The sequence below is a fragment of the Salminus brasiliensis genome, chromosome 16, assembly GCF_030463535.1.
Source record: "Salminus brasiliensis chromosome 16, fSalBra1.hap2, whole genome shotgun sequence".
NCBI classification, from domain to species: domain Eukaryota; kingdom Metazoa; phylum Chordata; class Actinopteri; order Characiformes; family Bryconidae; genus Salminus; species Salminus brasiliensis.
The window spans coordinates 23,883,651-23,902,747 of NC_132893.1; the positions used below are offsets into that span (position 1 = coordinate 23,883,651).

The window sequence follows — 19,097 nt, forward strand, 5'->3', positions numbered from 1 at the left end:
CATAACGACTTGGGGTTCAATCACATAGACAAACAGACAGACAGACAGACTGACAGACACATACATAAACAGATAGACAGACTAAGATCCACTCAACTTTCTGTAGATTCCTCTCATATAGAGAGAAAGGCAGCAACGTAGATAGATAGATAAATGGATTGATGAATTGACGTGCAAATTATACATTATATATATATATATATATATATATATATATATATATATATATATATTATATAAATCAAATCAAATCAAATCAAATTTTATTTGTCACATACATAGTAATACACAGTATAACTTGCAGTGAAATGCTTTTTTGACAGTCTGCCCACATCAAAGCTATTCAATAAGATCTAAATTTAAACTAAACTTTAACTTAATGAAATAAAGTGCAAAAGTGCAAAAAAAGTAAAATAAATAAAATAAAAGTTACATTTAAGTTAAAAAATAAAATATAATAATATGAAAATATAGAAATATAGAAATATAAGAAGCAAAAAAAATATATAGTATATATATATGTAAAAAATATAATATAGTTATATATATTATTTAATATATATTTTACATATATTTATTTAATTTATTTACATTTATATTTATTTATTTAGATATATATTTGTCTACATGTATGTCTGTCTATCTATCTTTATAAAACCTATATATATCTAGTTTTAAGTGTGTGTAAGTTTTATTATGAAGGGTATTCTGTGTAGAGGCGCTGCAGACTGCGCTGTTTCCGCTCCGCACAGCTGCTCATCGTCGCTGGCGGGTCTGGGTCTGGGTCTGGGTCTGGCGGAGCTGCTGGCTACAATAACGCTAGATGTGTTTTACTGCACAACATCACGATTAAGCGCTACGAGTTCCCGATCATCTGACGGCCACATTCTCCCTGGATATGGGGGACAAGGCAGGCACACGGTGAGTCCTTACGTGCTGAGGCTGTGTTGCAGTATGAACCCAGTGCAGTGCCTCTTTTCCTCCTCCTTCCTTCAGCAGCCCGTTAGTATCACACTAACTAACCTTTAGCCAACTAGCCAGGCTAGCCAACCAGACCAGCGCCTGCGTTAGCTAGCACTAGCTACTGTGGACTAGGCCAGCTAGGTATCCTATCTATCTACATCCAGCTGCGCCGAGGGCCGAGATTGTAGCTATAGCTAAAAGCTGCAGTGTCCGTGTGAGGTTTAACATGGTGATTGGTCTCTAGCTTGTAACGAGGCTTTCACCGCTAGTAATTAACAACAGCAGCGTTTTAGCATCCTTAAGATCCCCAGCACTCAGCAACCCCACATAGGTTAGTCGTAGCTAGTTTAGTCAGATTGTCCAGGTGTTTGTAGGTAGGATAACGTTGCATATTAGCTAAATGGTATCCTTTATAATTGCTGGTTGTGACCGCGGACACCATAAACTGTCACTGAAGCGGTTAACGTTAGTTAGCTCTTTGAGCGACCGTGGACTCTCCGAGTGTGGGCGTGTTGCTGGATTGGCGAGGAGCTGAAACTGCTAGCTGGCTAACTAGCGCCCACTGACCTGTTTACTATTGAGCCCCTCAAAACTCAGCGATTTATTACAGTGAGGGAATTAATTATTCAACTAAACGAAATACTTATTAAATGTAGGGAATTAATTTTTAAATTGAATGAACAATTAATTAAGTTGAGGGAATGATTGGTTAAATTGTTAAACAGTTTATTAAATTCAGAGAATTGGTTGCTAAACAGGGATCAATTTAACAATTAGCTAAATTTATTATAATTGTTTTAAATGTATTAAATTGAGAGAACATTTAATGTCTTTCTAGATGAGATAATCTGTTATTAGTTCCCCAGTGAGGGAATTCACAGTGTCAGGACAGCAAATGGATAGCAAGACACTCGGTTTCAAAAAGTTGATAATTTAGCAGTATATATACACAATATAAATAATAAAAGTCATAAAAAATACAAATATAAAATACATTTTAACTTGATACTTTAGTGGATCTGTAGATTAGAGTGGTAGTCTAAATGTTTTGCAAAGAAATTCCTGATCTCATGAAATACAACCCTGCATGATGCTTAGCGATGGACCTCTAAAAACCCACGCTGATCAACGAGGAAGATTATTCAATGTTTGTCATTTGGTTTATTTTAACACTTGTTTTCTTTCTGTAGGGTATTCAAGAAGTCCAGTCCTAACTGCAAGGTAAATATGACAGAATGTTGCCTGTATTTCATTCAGCGACTGTCTTCCTGTTTGTTCTTGTGCTCATATAATGCGCCCTGTGGTCTTTCAGATTACAGTATATTTGGGGAAAAGAGACTTTGTGGATCATTTAGATCAAGTGGACCCTGTAGGTAAGTGTAGGTCACAACATCTAATTAACTTTCCTCCAGGTTCATTTCACATGTAAACACATGTACTTTTGTGCATGTCGATCCATCCATTCAGTCAGCAGCAGTTTAGCTCCACCAGTTACTATGTTATGGACACAAAACCTAAATGTAAATATTTTATGACATTAAAAATGTAATTAAAGAAGGATTTTAGGTCTTTTATGAATTATTATGAATTCTGAATTATGATTGGAATTTCATGTGATTAACATTTTTCTCTCCTTCTTTTCAGATGGGGTCATCTTGGTTGACCCTGAATATCTCAAGGATAGAAAAGGTAAATTAGCACATTTATAATCCCAGTAAAAAATGCTTAATGTTTTTGTTTTGAAAAGTATTGTTTATTTCTGGTTTCCTGTATCATTTCTTTTTTTACAGTCCAGTAATAAGAATATGCAGAGCAGATTGGTTCAGTAGAGGACGCATATCAAATCATATTTGTGCGAGTTTTTGTTCACAGTAGTTGGTAATTAAACTTTTCCTGCATCTGTCATTTTGCCAATGACTGAGTTGACAGAGACGAAGCATTTAGACTCCCGGAGCCATTGGCCAAAAGTCGACCTTGACTCCCAGACATGTTGGAGTCAAAGAATCAACTCTTTTGGCATTGACTTGCTGTAAATGACTTGATGCTTAGTGTTGACTGACCTCTCTCCTTTTTCCCCAGTGTTTGTGACACTAACCTGTGCCTTCCGTTACGGGCGTGAAGACCTGGATGTTCTTGGTCTTTCCTTTCGAAAAGATCTTTACATATCAACGTTTCAAGCCTTCCCACCCATACAAGAGGAGCGTAAGCCTAACAGTCGCCTTCAGGAGAGACTTTTGAAGAAACTGGGACAGCATGCTCATCCTTTTCATTTTACGGTAAGTCATTATAATTCTCACAGCGTGTCTTTGTGTTAGAATTTATGCTGTTACTGTAGATGCACCTGTGAGCAGAGTAATTGTGTACCCTTTGGAATACATTGTACATGTTGAATAAATTTCTCTTTTTCAGATCCCGCAGAACCTGCCATGTTCAGTTACCTTGCAGCCTGGTCCTGAAGATACTGGAAAGGTAAGCAGCTGTCACATTTTAATGTAGGAGTTGTGCAACTGTAACTGATCAGGAAAGGGGTACTCTGGAATTTAGAGTAACTCATAAGTGAAGTTTTGCATTTATGAATGTGAGAGTTGCGGTAAGTTGCGGTAAATATCACCCCACCATTTTTCGGTCCTATGTGCATACACTAAGATTTCTAAACTTTTCCTGCGGCACACTGCAGATCATTCACACGGCTTAATGGATCTGTAGATTATGCAGCGTGTACCCTCTTATCTGATGGTTTGAGACGTGGAGGTTCTTCACCTCACAGCTCTGCATAGACCTTTACAGAGGTTAATTGTTTAAAATGTATGCGCTTATCTGATGGTTTCAAGAGTTGGCAATTCCCCAGCTCAATGATGTCTATCTCTGCCCTGCGCAGGCCTGTGGGGTAGATTACGAGATCAGAGCTTTCTGTGCCAGGTCAGTGGAGGAGAAGATTCATAAACGGTAAGCTGACTGGACCTTCTGCTCCAACTCTCACTTTCATTTTTTAAAATATTAAAACATATAGACCTGTTGACTGAATGGAATCGTCACATATCTTCTGAGATTTTGTGTTTTGTTTTTTTTTGTTTGTTTGTTTTGTTTTGATGCACATTTCTTCTAGGAATTCTGTCCGGTTAGTGATTCGGAAGGTCCAATATGCTCCTGAGAAAGCTGGTCCCCAGCCTATGGTTGAGACAACAAGGAGCTTCCTAATGTCTGACCGCTCTCTGCACCTAGAGGCCTCTCTGGATAAAGAGGTGACTGTCAGGCTGTATATTTAACAAACTCATGGATGTGCTGAACACAGTAATATTCTGTACTTTTAATATCTGAATATGCTGGTGTATTCTCTATATACAGTTGTATTACCATGGGGAACCCATTAGTGTGAATGTGCATGTGACCAACAACTCAACCAAGACTGTCAAACGAGTCAAAATATCAGGTAAGAGACTCCTTTATATCAATCTGTACATGTTTGCCTCCCACCTGTGCCAACTGGTTGTAGTTATTTGATACATGCCTGATCCATATGACAACCATTCATTTTGTTTTCTTTTCAGTGCGGCAGTATGCTGATATATGCCTCTTCAGCACAGCGCAGTACAAATGTCCAGTGGCTCAGCTTGAGGCAGAGTAACTATCAAATCCTCATCAATGTATATTTTTGTCAATAATATTTAACTGGTAACTAGCGCTAGGGCTGCACAATATATTGTTTGTAAAATTCACATTTGCAATACTGCTATTACATAAAACTGCAGTATACATAGGAGACTTGAACAACCAATAAATAATTATGGTCAGAAAAGAATGCTAGCCAATTTTGGAACATGTCATATCATGTTAAGTCAAAAGTTCACCAGTATATTTTGTGTGTGCTGCACAGCATATCACAATCATAGCATTAAGCTATTAATGCAACAAAAAAAAGCTCCAAGATGGCGACCTTACGGAGGAAGTCAATATAAAGATTTATTCTGAGTAGTTTTGGAGCATTTCTATTTGTCCATTCATCATAAAGTCAAAAATGGCCAGAAGGTTTTTGAGTGCTGATGTAGTATTTCTGGTGTTTTATCTATATTGTGTGGTCCTAATGCATTTAAAAACCAGCTACAAGTATCAGGGTACCTCTTAACCAATCTCCATTGCTTTATCAGTGACCAGGTGTCCTCCAGCTCGACGTTTTGTAAGGTGTACACACTCACGCCCACCTTGAACAACAACAGGGAGAAGCGAGGGCTTGCACTAGATGGCAAACTGAAACACGAGGACACCAACCTGGCCTCCAGCACCATGTTAGTCCTACCCTACCTTTTAACTCATTTCCAAGAATGATTGTGTCTGTGTTGTGTTAGGGGATCAGGAACCAACAAATATGTGTCTTACACCTTTGCTTGTTCTGGGCTTTTGTAGTGTTAAGGATGGATGTAACAAGGAGGTTCTTGGAGTTCTGGTGTCGTATCGAGTCAAAGTCAAACTGGTCGTCTCTCGCGGAGGGTGAGTCACCAGCTCCTCTTACACAGTCCCATCTTCCAAACGCAGTTATACCGTAGCAGGGTGCATTTGCAGTCTGGCATTTACTCTCTCCGCAGGGTCTGGATGACTGTTATTTGAGCTATTACAATTCATGCGTCAGAGGACTTGCTGCAAGTACACTTTACATAAATCCATTTTTGATTAGTTATATGATTCATAGCTTTGATCTTTCGAAGCTCGATGCAAATGCATACACAGAACAAGGTACTTTCCTTGTTGAATCAGCTATGTTATATTTTTTTTTTTTTTTTTTTTTTTTTTTGGTTGTTTGTTTTTCACACACACTCATTTTAAATTAAGATGACGGTATGTGTGATGTGGGTTGATGTTCTGTTCTTACATAGAGCTCTGTCCTAAAGAGCAGACAACAAATGGCAGTAAGGAGAACCAAATGTGCTATCATGCTTGAACATTTGGCTCGTGTAGAAAGCTTGCCAAAACTCCCCACTGACTTTTCTGTGCTACTACTGGCATTTCTCTCTGGGCATGTTGTGCATGTAGTAAAAAGATGATCAAAGGGGTGTTACAATACACATGATAATATATACTTTTTTTGATTGGGAGACTATCTGCTGTGAATTTAATCCGGTTAGATTCTATGATCTATAGAAAATGTGTGATATCAGACACTTTAATAGTTACCACTGTTCTGGTGAATGCTTCCTGATTTCCCTGATTTTCTGGGAAACATAAGGGAATTAAAGATTTGGAAAACAACTGGAAAATGAGACAGTTGCTTAAAAATACCCTGGAAATATTGGTGTGATCCTCAAAAAGACGAGCCACTGATATTTCATATTTTAGCTACTGCTTAACTGTTTATTGACGTTTGCGGTGCTGTACTGCCATGTGGCCAGATTTAAGAGCTGGCGTTATAACTTGGGGTTTAATGTTATAAGTGTATACATGCAGTAAGTCATTACGCTCATAAAATCGTCACTGATAAACAGAACCCTGCTTAACACACACACAGCACCTCACACATATTACCAAGCTTTCCTCGTAGCAACTTATCTTGCAGGGTTTTTTTAATGCTAGTTTGCATCAGTCAGCTTTATTGTCTAGCTCTGTTAGTTGCTCCTAGTTTTTTAATTTTGAATCTCTATAAGGGCAGCTCTGAAACTAATGAGCCTCTTGTTTGGAAACACGGCAGAGGATTTACAGAGCAATTTGCATCTTACAGAAAAAAATTACATATAGAACTTGGTGTTGACAAGTACATACAGTAATCGTGTGTAAAACGATTGCTATTGATGGACTTGTTCATTGTGCATTACGCATCATGTCATACCAAACCCTAGCCGTACAGGGGTCACGTTTCGGGGCATTCAGTCACACAGAGAATACATATGCTTTACTACGGTAATTTCCCAAGCCCATAGGCCACCTGGAAACCTTGAGCTGCATAGTATTATTAAAACTAGTGGCAATACTAGTGGAGTATTGCTACGGTGACTGTAGTCTTGTTTGCCCCCCACTCCACCCCCTCCTCATCTTTCTTTTGCTCATCTCTCTCCCTATTGCTGCTGCATGTACAGAGAGTGATCCATACTCTCATTTTCATCTCTGTTTATTCTTTGTCACTGTTCTTACCACAGTAATTATGGCATTTAACATTTTATTTTAGCTCATGAAATCACGGTGAATTGGACAAGGGCTGTGTGTGTGAGTGTGTGTGTGACCACATTGAACATGCTAACATTTACAGCTTAATTAACACATTACAGGCTACGTTAACTATCTTAGGTGGGACTATGCAGCATAAGTCGATTAAAAAGTGTAGCCAACCCCCCCAATGTTGTACCGTACTTTTACTGAACCATGAAGTCCAAGCTACGGTGTGAATCGGGCCGTGACTTTTGGGTACCGCTACACCCCTGCTGTCTTTTTTTGACTGTTTTATCTTGTCATAATGCAGAAACCCCAATACCCCAATACTCCATTGTATTGCGACATTTGTGTATCGTTACACCCCCTAACACCTAATGCTTACAGTGTATAGAGATTAACTCTTGAGTTGCGGGTCTCTATTATACACCATTGTGAATTTTTCTTTACTGTAAATTATTGACATATGGGAAGTACAGTACAGTAACAAGTCATAAATATTGTGGTTACATTTTTCAGCACTAAATAGGTGGAAGACTCTCCTCTAACCTCCATGTCTTTCTGTAATTCCCTTTGGTAATATTGGGTCATTTGAGTTTTCACGTCATTCTGTTCTCTGCTGGTGTTTTCATCTTTTTCTCTGTGTATCTGTTCCCCCTCATCTGTCTGTTAACTCCCCCTGCGTTGCACCAGGCTTTTAAGCAGCTTACTGGAGAGGTAAATATACATTGTGCATCCACTCTGGTTTCCTGATTTGCCTGTCCAGGTTTGCAGTGAAGCTTGCCCTCTTTGCTACTCATCTGTGTTTTTTTGGGGGGTGGGGGGAGGGGATTTATTTGTCTTGCCATGTGTTGTAACCGTATTTACACCCCAGAATAGCTGTGCTTTACAGCGCCAAAACTGCTCAGAGTCCTTCAGAAATCAACCATTGTTTTGCTGTTTTGCCTCCGACAGAGACGTCTCCGTGGAGCTGCCCTTTGTTTTAATGCATCCCAAACCCATAGACCTCTCCACCTCTCGACCAGCCTCAGGTATTAGCCCATTTTTGTTTGTTAAATTTTTAGAACTGAATACACAACACCACAGCACTCAAAGCGTGATGCTAAGGCTTCTGAGTCGAGTTGATGTTTACACTGTGACCCTGCATGTTTGGGGGGGGGGGGGGTCACCTTTACTTCCTGAGCACTGAACACCTGCATATACCATAAAATGACACACCTAGACTGGAGGTGCATTGTTCCTGAATTTGTAGTGCCAGTTGGCTGGTGGCCAATTATCTAATATATGATTAATTAATTAATTCATGTATTTATTAATTTATTTATATCAGCCTTTTATGTACCCAGAAGCTCAAACTGTGTTGGCTAAATGAAGAAAAGAAACATACTAGCATATTTCCAGTACTTTCTAATAATGGACCTTGCACTGCAAATAACATGGTTTGTTTTTTAAAGAGCAAGTAAAAAGTAGTATAAGTAATTATACATCTAAAATAAATAATAATAATAACAAGTCATGTATAATTATGTTGTGACATTTTGGTATAGATGTTGAGATGGCATGGAAATGCAGCACAATTGCATTTACTTCGCTCACAAAGAGTAAAAAAAAAAATAAGTTGGCTGATTACCAGTAATGTGTTAGGCACAATAATCTGCTGATTCTTATCTTTGCATTCTGTGGCCCTAATTTAGACCAATTATAGACAGCCTGTGAACAACCAGCATGTAGTAACTGCATAGTAGCAAACAGCTGATTGGATGTCAGGCAGTTATGGATTTATATTTATTCGTTATTATCATTTTGTTTACTTGTAATTTTTGCATATTTTTCACAGAAAGAAACTATATAGTATGTTGTGAAAATTGTCATGTATAATGTTGTATTTTTTTTATTTATTATAATATATTTCTCATTTATATTGTTCGTGTTTTTGCCACACTTGTAAAGGTTGACTACCACTGAGCAATGTGTTGTCTTGTACTGTCTGTATAGCGAATCAGTGTGAACATGTATTGTTATTTCAGCTGTGCCAGAGGCGGATCCTCCTATTGACACTAACCTCATAGAGTTTGACACAAAGTGAGTTTTCTTGTTCCAGTAAATTAAAATCAATAGTTTTTTTTATTGTAGTAAAAGAGTGTATCCTGTTTTCTAATATTTTAATTGTCCATCTGTCTCTCCCTATATAATAGCAGCTTCACCCAGGATGATGACCTGGTGTTTGAAGATTTCGCCCGTCTGCGGTTAAAAGGAACCACTGATGACAAGGACGAGGACTGCTGAGCCATTTCTACTCCCACATGTTCTTTTTTTTCCCCCTCCCACTCAACCCAGAAACTCACAAAAACCACCAACTAATCCACCCAAACGAACAATATCGCTCATTATCAAACTCTCGTCTAAGCTTCATGGCATCCCTTTGGTGAGGCAGTATTTTACCCACTTCTTGGCTGTATTGTTCAAAGAAAAAGAGGACTTTTTTGGAGATGCTGAACATTTTCTACAGTTAAAAAAAGGATTGAATGAAAATCTTAGGAAAGGTGCTAAAGAGCTTTAGAGCTTTGAAAATGGGGGGACAAACACCACAGAAAACTTATCACTCATCTCATAAGCAAATTGTGAGCTTACGTGCTGCTTCTGCCAACCTTCAGTGGAAAGAAAAGAAAAAAAGCAGATAAGATTTGGAAAGATGATCCAAATTGAAAGAACCTATGCTATTTTGTTGTTCTGTGATCTTCTAAACTTGATTTTGAAATGCCTTTTTTAAAGCTTAATTTCCATGTATGTGTTAGTAAACATTAGTGAAGAGTTCTTGATCACCAGTTATAACGGAAACATAACGAGCAGCTGATCATATTGGGCATCCTGGGCAGAACAATGTTGCACAAGCCTCATCGCCCTTTACAGCGTTTTACAAAGACAGCCTTTTGAAACAGCTAAGCAGTTCCGCATGGTTTAATACTAATGTGACTTCTGTTTGTGTTCTCCATGGCATACTGTATCCAACCCTCAGGTATACAGGCTCCTTCACTCATTCTCTCACTTATTCATTCATATCAGTGCTGATATGGAGTGTGCTACATTGGTGCTGTAAAGACCGTCTATGGCTGTGTTTGCATTTGAAGGGTGGTTTTTACATTGCCATTCAGCACTGTATCAGTCTGGTGTAAATAAAAGTGCTGCTTTTGGTTAAAATGAAATTTCTGCCTGATAAATAGAGATTGTCTCAGATTTAAAAGAAAAGTATAGTCTTCATCTTCATGTTAATACAGGTTTATTAATTGTGAAAAACATTGTTTTCCATTTACATTTTTTTGAATTTCAGAATTTATTTAATTTTTTAAATAAAACTGAAAATAATCCAACCCCTGCCTTTTTTCATTGAATGAAATAATGAGCATTATTTTATTTTTTTTTACACTTTTTATTGGACAATACAACTGACAACTGAATTATTTTTCATATCATTTGTAGAAAAAGTTCCTTTGTTCTACAGTTCTTTTGAAGGCACATTATTCGTAAACTGATTTAAAAGGCCACTGGTTAGTGAGTATTTATTCATTCATTTTTGTTTGGCAGAGGCAGATCAGTTGAATCCCTCTGAATGATTCTTGGGCCGTGGGTAGTCGCACACATCTGCCGACAAGACCCCCCACCATGACGTCTGTTCTGTCGACCAGCAAAGCGATTCCATCTAATAGGAAGAAAGGTGGGGATGAGGTGAGTGGTGATGATCTGACACCCTGGCCTCAATAATGCTCGTCACTGAATGCAATCAAATCCTTACAGCAATGCTCCAAATTCTAGTAGAAAGTCTTCCCTGGACAGCAGAGGCAGCTACCCCAGCAAAAGCATGATAAACGCCTACAGGAGCTTTATGAGATCCCATTCTAAATCAATAGGGATTTGTATGGAGTTGGTCCTATAACAGCGTCCACTCTCCTGGAAATGCTTTCTATGAGATTGCCTGTGGGATGTTTTGCACTAGTCATTCAAAAGAGGATTTGTAAGGTCAGATACTGCTTTTGGGACGGGAGAGCCTGGCTCACAATCTCCATTCTAGTACATTCCAAAGGGGTTGGATGGGGTTGAGGTCAGGGCTGTGTGTGGGCCAGTCAAGTTCTTCCATACCACACAATTGCCCAAGCATGCCTTGGATTGAGCACTGGGGCAGTCAAGTTGGAACATAAAAGGGCATTCACCAAACTGTTTCCACAAAGTTGAAAGCATACAATCATCTAAAATATCGTGATGCTGAAGCATTAAGATTTTCCTCCATTGGAACCAAGAATTCTAGGCCAAACCCTGAAAAAACAACCCCATAGCACTGTCCCTGCTCCTCCAAAATTTTAACTTGGCACAGTGCAGATAACGTTCTCCTGTCATTCGCCAAACCAGACTCGTCCATCAGACTGCCAGATAGGGAAGTGTGATTTGTCACTCCAAAGAACATACTTTCAGTGCTCCAGGGTCCAGTGGCTGTGTTCATATAATGTATATTCTGGTGACCTTTATGTATTCATAGCTTTTCTGATTTTATCATTTATATAATATGCCAAAACAAACTACCAAATGTCAGTCAATGGATTGTCATCATTTCTAAATTGTGAAAAGGTTCAAATAAGTTTCATGCCTGAGCAGGACTTAATTATTAGGTTTAAAATTACAAATATTTAAATGATTTAAATTAATATCTGGAAAGAAATTGTTTCTAGGTTTCTAGGATCTGTATCTAGGTTGTGGTCACAGCATTGCCTTTAAATGCTTTAATTGGCTATTATCCTTTGATTTGACCTACTACTAAAATGTGTTCACTATGAGTGTTTCATAGTGCATTACTAATATTGCAGTATATAAAAAAAACAAAGATCAACACCAACACTATGGGTCAGATTCCTTAATAGGGACAAAACTTAGTTTTGCACTATATTGTTCTTTCATTGGAAATTCTCTATTCAGTAGCCTAGTTCTGGACTAGATAGCATTCTATATGGAGACCACTACTCAAAGGGAAATGTGCTTAGACACTAAGGCTTACACTCTCAAATGCAACACTAATTGTGTTGTCATTTATTAATTTCAGTGATGCTACCAGTAACTTAAAATAAGTCTTGAAATTTACTTCACTTTTACCCATGAAAATACAGAGAGTTTGGTAACCCGCCTTTGGTAGCTGCTGTTAAATGGGACATTGGGTCTAGCACTGGGCACACTTGCATGCATCTGCTTGTTGTTGTCCAAATTATTTATCTGTTTTTCCAAAATGGCATAAAATCTCTTTTTTGTCTGATCCTGTAAAGTTACCAGTTTCTTTTCTTTAACACCAACAAGCTGCTGATTTAAACAGATTTACAGAAGACAGACATTTACCTTTCAAGAGTAGCATTGTGTTTATTAAGACGTTCAGCCTCTCCTCTCTTCTCTTCCAACCAGCGCTCAAGTAGCTCCTCCTTTTCCTGAAGTGTAACTGCAAGCTCCTTCTTTAGCATTTTGTGCTCCAGACTCAATGCTGCCAACTCTTTGGACTGACACTCCAGTCTATACTGATACTCTGACAGATCATCCTTCAGTGAGCACGCTCCTTTGGCCAGCACAACAGCTTCACTGCGGTAGCGGGCGACTCTACAGCAACAGGAGAACACACTGTGAAATAAGGACAACCTTTGTGACCAGTGTGAAAATACAGAGGTGTCTGATCTGTGGATTTACTTACTGAGAGTGACAGTACTGCAGCTCCGCCTCCCTGAGGTATAGATCACTGGTCAAGTCTGAGACTTTCTGTGCAAGCTGGAAAATAAAATTATTTCTCTTTATCACCAACCTGTGTGCAAAAGAGTTTGTAGTGATTTCATAATATCTGTAGTTTCAATACTGAGATTACTTCAGGGCATTATACATATTGCTGCTCCCCAACGAAAACCATGCATCTCCACGTTTGGCCGTTTTGTGTTCTCTCCTCAGTTTAAACCCTGTAGCTGCTCTGTATACTGTGTAAATATTTATGGATGAATATTCCAAGTAATTCAGACATTTTTTTTGGTCTAAACTCTTAATTTACATTGACTTCCATTCAGAGTTAAGAACATTTTTGCCTTCTCCTTTAAAGTCACCATTCTGGAGATTCTTCAGCAACAATATGCTATATCTTTTTATGCTATAGTGGCAAACAGCAATACTTTTAGCACTTTTTGCTAGAATATAAGCAATATATCCAATTAATATCCAATAAATCTTTTTGTAACTATGTTTTGTGCATTTTGCTAATGAAATCCAGGAAACGACAAATGGGAGAAATGCTATATCAGGATCTCTGAACAAATGGGTTTAGTCAAAACCAGCTAAACATTTTAACATAGAACACTAGTATTCAGGTAGCCTAATGCCATAGACCTGATTAATAATACCCTAGTTGCCAAGTTTTAAGGGAAATGTCATGATGATCTCAATATCCCTATCCTTGTTCAAAAACATTACAGGCAACAAATAACTAAAATATTATATAGTATGTGAAAATATTATAGATTATTACACAAGTACCATATAGCACCATATAAGTCTACAGTTTCTAACTGCATTACAAAGCATCTTTCTGTAAAAGACTGTGAATCAGTAAAGGCTATCCAGTCAATGGGGCGATATTGAAATTATAGTAAATGTGATACATTAAATTAGACAAAGGAAAGTCAACCAATATTAAGAGTTTGGAAAGGTCTAGAGTTACCAGAGAAACGTAGTGTTTACCGTGTTATTTGAAACATTTCATTTAAGAACATACCTCTCGTCTGTCATGCTCGGTCTCTTTTAACTCCAGATAAAGTTTTGGAGGGGCGTCCCCTTGAACCGGCCTTCTTGCTCTATTTTCAGTTGAACTGAAGGGTGAAAAACACAGAAAAACAAGCTGTGAACACGTCACAACAAAGTCAGAACATGAAAACGGTTTTATCTCTGACCATGTCTTCTCAATTTACCTGTGCTTCTCCAAGTCCTCCCATAAACTCAGGTGGAGACTTAGCATGTCTTCTAACCTGGATACTAACATTAGAAATAATAATAAATAAAATAAATAAAAATAAATAATAATGCAACATTCAAAAACCAGTGTATAAAAAAAATCTTGAAATACTACTCATTAATATAAATATATATATATATAAAAAATATTTTATAATTTAATTTTTAATAATTTTATAATTAATTAATTTTAAAAACATGATAAACACACATGAAAGCCACGCTACTATGAAATATTTTACTTTGAAATAAAAGCTAGATTTTTCTGAGCCAAACTAATTTGTGCAGTATTTATTTATAGCCAGGAATCATTCTCAAATACATTTACCAAAAAATATCAAATGTCAATTAGATATTTGAATATATAGTATCGCTATAGCCCTACACAATTACAGACAACAGATAAGAGATGAGCCTCAATACATCAGGAATATGAACTCATTTAATAGTGTTTTATGGATTTAAAACACATATTTAGTTCCTGATATTATCTGGAATGCTATTCCATAGTTTAACAGCTATATAAGAAAAGCTTTACTGTGTGACAGTTAACCCCGTTTCTCCACACTCACCAGCAGGAGGATAGTCAGCTAGTTTACCTTTGGTGAAGAGTCCAGAGAAGGGGTCTTTCTGGGAGCAGTCCCTCTGAAACAGCTTGGCCCGCACGTGACTCTTCCACAGCTCCATTACCTCGGTCTACTCAGAGGTTAGAGAGTTGTCCTTTCCACTCGTTTCTCCAAAGGCAATTCAATAAGACGACTTCGGAGCTAACCTTAACCTTAATTCCTCCTAAACACTTAAACCGAATAGCTTTAGTTCACAGCAGACACCAGCTCTCCATCCTCTCCCCCACAGCTGGTTTCGCGTTTTCCTGAAACGCAAAATGTCCCTCTCCGCCTGCCGTTACTGGACTGTCTGTGTGCGTGTTGCTTTGTTATGAGGTTTGTTTATAAAACGTTGTATTAAATAACATTAGTATTAATGTATCCCGTCTTCTAGTCGATGTAAGTGACCTGTAAGCTATCTTTCCATGGTTTGTTGTCGTTGGTTTTCCGCTGAAGCTCTCGGAAACACTGTGGTGGGCGGTTGCTAACCGTGCTGGTTCTTCTGTGTTTTACCTTTAGATGAAGTAGATAAAAGTCTCTGGAAATGGCAAACGACAGACTGCGAGCCCTGGAGGACGTGGAGAAGGAGATCGCCGTCGTTCTTCAGTGTGCAGGTAGCAATGGGTCTCCACACTTAGCCAGCTAAAGTCCCTTTGCCGTGAGGTAGCTAGTTAGCTAGCTAGTGCTAGCTAGTGTTAGCACCCTGCTGTGATTATCAGCGGAGTCTGATGAAGAGGACCCGGTATCCAGCGTTTCTTAACTCACACCTAGGATTAGTGTGGGGTTATGTATCAGTCACCATTCAGCTAACTAGTTTTACATGGCCATTTATATCCTCTCTAGACCAAATTTGCTAATGTGCCTTTAAGACTGATGTATGTAAATGATCTCTGCTCTGATTGGCTGTGTTGTAGCTAATGGTAATATTCCTTATTACCCTCAAACTCATTTATTCATTACTTGAAGAGATACCCTTCAATTTTCCTTGAGATGCCACAGTCACCCTCTTTAAAACATGAACTAAAAACATATTTAATGATGTTGGTTAAAATGGGTTGGCAGTTTCCCTGTGTTAGGATTTTATGTTGACTCTGATGCTTCTAACATTTGTTGATTTAAAAAAAAATAATAATAATAATTCTTTTTTGTCCTGTATTCAGGAACTATTATTCTGGAGCTGTCGAAGGAGAAGCACAATGCAAGTTTGTTGGATCGTCAGCTCAACCAGTTCCAAACCTCTATTAACAGAGTGGAAAGTGAGCTCAGCTCCCAGATCCGCTATCTCACACAGGTGGGCATGTTAAGCCATTCACACAGATGTATAAATTCAGTAATTTATATTTTACGTAATGTTTAAGTAGATGACATTCACATGCACATGAAACTAAAGAGGATTTATTTTGTCCTGCTGTGTGAAAGCTTCACCTTTCCAGCTGTTTTACACATGTATCCTTGTTGATGCCTTTAAGTCTTTCTGGTTGAAGGAAATGGTGCATATAAAGAACTTGCATGTCACAAAGGAATGTAACATCTTTGTGTGATATTAGCAGTGGTGCACTGACTAGTTGTGTGAATCACTAAAGACATCAATCCTACACAGTTGCAGCGTGTTGACTTTCTCTTCTCCATTTGAGTGCAGGTGGCGACAGGACAGCCTCATGAAGGCTCAACGTACTCTGCGCGAAAGGACTGCCAAATGGCCCTGAACCGTGCAGAATATGCCCGGGTCAAACTGGGAGAACTAGGGCGCACCTGCGAGTTAATGCTTGACCCGCAGACCTGATGCGATGCACCATTGTTCTAATGCAAACTGCTTGTACGCCTTACACCCTGGAATAGGAGTTGGGTTATTATGTAAATGATCATGTATGTTCTCCAGTTGCTGGAATGCTATATCTGAAAGGAATCTCTCTGACCTCCTAAAGTTTTCTTCTGTTTTAGAAACAGGCTGACAAATTGAAGGTTACCGAGGTCAGACAAAGACTTTGTCAGTCTTTTTCTTCACTAAATGTCATCACATTGGTTAATTAACATGGTTTGTATTTTTTGTTGTTTTGCTTTTTGATAAATAATAAAACAAAAAAGTTGTTGAAACAATGGAGCTTTATTTCCACTTCACATGTTATTCACATTGCCATCACATTCACAAACAGTACCTTCATATTGTAACAGAAACCACATGAAGTAAACAAACAAGGGAGGAACACAAAGTAAAATAAGTTAAGAAATTAGAACTCAACATGAACAATGAATCAGTGCATTAAATAAATAACATTGCTGTCACGCTGTATTTAATAGAGGTACTTGGCTTCTCTTCACTGTATAGGTTGTCATTAAGAGTTAGCCTTTATTGTGGTCCACTCAGCTTGGATTTTCTTTCACTAGGAATGTGTAATTAAACAGGATCCTGCTGGTTTTTAGTTTACAAGGACATTCACATACATGCATATGAACATTATCATTAATAAGTGAAAAACAGTTTACTGATCAGAGCTGGGTTTCCTAAATGCATTTAAGCATAATGATTATTCTTAAGGGTAGAGACAGAAACACAGAACACTCTCTACCAGTTAAGAAGATCTTACCACCAAGATGTTTTTGGGAAACTAGGCCTCGTTTAATCTGTCTCTGTATATTTATATTTGTCAATATTTCTCCACTCCAATAATAATAAATAAAATGCTAATCCACAGGTCTTCACATTAGCCACCTACAAATAAATAATGATTGGAAGATTTGAACTGCGGTTAATTTTGTGAACTGCTTGTAGCTTATGTCACCATGTATTCCTGACGTTTGTTCAGGCGAACCTGGCACAGAGACACAGCACCAACTCCGACATAGATGGCTGCAGCAATGAAACAGTTGATGCCCACTTGGTTGTACAGTGCATAGATGTTCTGGGGTGGACTTTTGCTGCAAATAAGACAAAAAACAGAAAAAAATCTTAGAAGGTGTGTGACAATTTGCCTGGCCTTAGAATTAAAGTGGAATACAACAGACATTTAAAAATATCTGCAGAATGAAATGTTGTACAGCAGTGGTGATTTGCCCATCTCTAAAATGTCTTGTCATGTCACGTCCCTATGCTTCAGCATACACACAAAAGGAAAATGAGGCTTACTAATTTGACTTGAATTTCTTCAAAATCTACCTTTGCAGTGAAATGGTTGCAAATATGTTGCCTGATGTTTTACAGCAAAGAAAATGGGTGCATTTGTGTTTTAGACTAGACATCCACCTCTGTTACAAACACCCCACAACTGGTTTAACATGAGCAGAATCAAGAGGGTTTACAACAGGAGGGCTTGGACTTTGACCACAAGGTTGTGGGTTCAATACCCAGCTCCACCACGTTGGTCTATTCAAACAGAAGAATGTCACTGAACAAGTATAAATAGATGAGGCCCTAAAATGTCAAGGGAGAAAAATAATATTTTGAGACATGAACCGTTCCCTTCATTTAATAAATTGTACACTCAAACAACCCTTTTCTTTATTAGTTTAACAATCATTTATCTTGACTTAATAAATCATTCACTCAATTTAATAAATATTTCCCTCAATTTAGATGGGATGCTTTAGTAAGACTGGGGAATTAATTTATTTAATTGAGGTAGCGCTAAAAGAAAAGGGGGATGAATTAAGTTATCACCGGCTCTGTATAAATGACAACAGATTATTATTATTAATATTATTATTATTATTACTACTACTAATACTGCTAATATTAACAACAACTCACTCATTACGGATGTCTTCTTCAGTGAAGGGAACATCCTCGATCAGAACAGCAGATTTTGAACAGAAGAAGATCCCCAACATTGCCTAGGAAAAATAACATACAGAATTTATGAGCTCTTCTTTATAGTATGATTTCTTAGAGGGTGAAATGTGTGGCATTTCATCACGACCAGCATCAATATCCAGTATCGCCCAGGACCCACTGCCTACCTGCCTCGACAGTATCAGTTAACCTAGCTACTAGCTACAAAAATCGGAACAGACAAGACCCAAACGTGATAAAACAGACAATTTTCAACGTTAAGGAATCATTCATTTGGCAAGCAAACAGAGAACATTAGTGGTTGACGTTCTCCTGTTTTCCGGCTAACGTTAGCTTCTCAGCTAGCTAGCAATGTCACGAAGACTATGGGCGCTTACCAGCATTATGACTCCCCATACACTGAGCACAATGCCGCAGGCGGCCAGTTTGGGGCCACAAAATAGCAGAGACGGCATCGTCTCCGAATTGTCGGACCCAGTACAGACGATGAAGCTTCAGAAATGACTGTCAGCTACCATCCACTCCAACAAATTGGTGAAAATGGTCGAAAGCTGCTTCGGTTATCTTCGACTGAGTTCGTTTCCGTTCCCGTTCGG

General features: G+C 38.2%; 4 protein-coding genes across 6 annotated transcripts; 2 read left to right on the plus strand and 2 right to left on the minus strand.

Moving 5' to 3' along the window:
• Nucleotides 1-766: 766 nt before the first annotated feature.
• On the plus strand, nucleotides 767-10,482 carry arrb2a (arrestin, beta 2a). Of its 2 annotated transcripts, none has more exons than XM_072658935.1 (15): nucleotides 767-921; nucleotides 2,154-2,184; nucleotides 2,276-2,336; nucleotides 2,608-2,652; nucleotides 3,043-3,239; nucleotides 3,373-3,432; nucleotides 3,842-3,909; nucleotides 4,070-4,205; nucleotides 4,309-4,393; nucleotides 4,512-4,584; nucleotides 5,109-5,246; nucleotides 5,365-5,448; nucleotides 8,050-8,126; nucleotides 9,123-9,177; nucleotides 9,291-10,482. In XM_072658935.1, exons 1-15 carry the CDS (start codon nucleotides 899-901, stop codon nucleotides 9,379-9,381), a joined length of 1,224 nt encoding a protein of 407 aa, XP_072515036.1. In that variant the 5' UTR covers nucleotides 767-898; the 3' UTR covers nucleotides 9,382-10,482. The 2 variants fall into 2 exon arrangements, with proteins under 2 accessions (XP_072515036.1, XP_072515037.1); XM_072658936.1 differs by having other exon boundaries at nucleotides 9,294-10,482.
• On the minus strand, nucleotides 10,436-15,572 carry LOC140536874 (autophagy-related protein 16-1). The gene is made up of 6 exons (XM_072658937.1): nucleotides 14,709-15,572; nucleotides 14,067-14,130; nucleotides 13,874-13,967; nucleotides 12,812-12,885; nucleotides 12,469-12,720; nucleotides 10,436-10,792 (listed from the first exon to the last, which is right to left on the minus strand). The coding sequence occupies exons 1-6, from the start codon at nucleotides 14,794-14,796 to the stop codon at nucleotides 10,657-10,659; spliced, it is 708 nt and encodes a 235-aa protein (XP_072515038.1). The 5' UTR covers nucleotides 14,797-15,572; the 3' UTR covers nucleotides 10,436-10,656.
• med11 (mediator complex subunit 11) lies at nucleotides 14,957-16,811 on the plus strand. Of its 2 annotated transcripts, none has more exons than XM_072658941.1 (4): nucleotides 14,957-15,050; nucleotides 15,234-15,328; nucleotides 15,875-16,005; nucleotides 16,354-16,811. In XM_072658941.1, exons 2-4 carry the CDS (start codon nucleotides 15,259-15,261, stop codon nucleotides 16,495-16,497), a joined length of 345 nt encoding a protein of 114 aa, XP_072515042.1. In that variant the 5' UTR covers nucleotides 14,957-15,050; nucleotides 15,234-15,258; the 3' UTR covers nucleotides 16,498-16,811. The 2 variants fall into 2 exon arrangements, with proteins under 2 accessions (XP_072515042.1, XP_072515043.1); XM_072658942.1 differs by having other exon boundaries at nucleotides 15,032-15,113.
• rnasekb (ribonuclease, RNase K b) lies at nucleotides 16,800-19,092 on the minus strand. Its single transcript, XM_072658943.1, has 3 exons — nucleotides 18,879-19,092; nucleotides 18,460-18,542; nucleotides 16,800-17,630 (listed from the first exon to the last, which is right to left on the minus strand). Exons 1-3 carry the CDS (start codon nucleotides 18,954-18,956, stop codon nucleotides 17,486-17,488), a joined length of 306 nt encoding a protein of 101 aa, XP_072515044.1. The 5' UTR covers nucleotides 18,957-19,092; the 3' UTR covers nucleotides 16,800-17,485.
• Nucleotides 19,093-19,097: the final 5 nt, after the last annotated feature.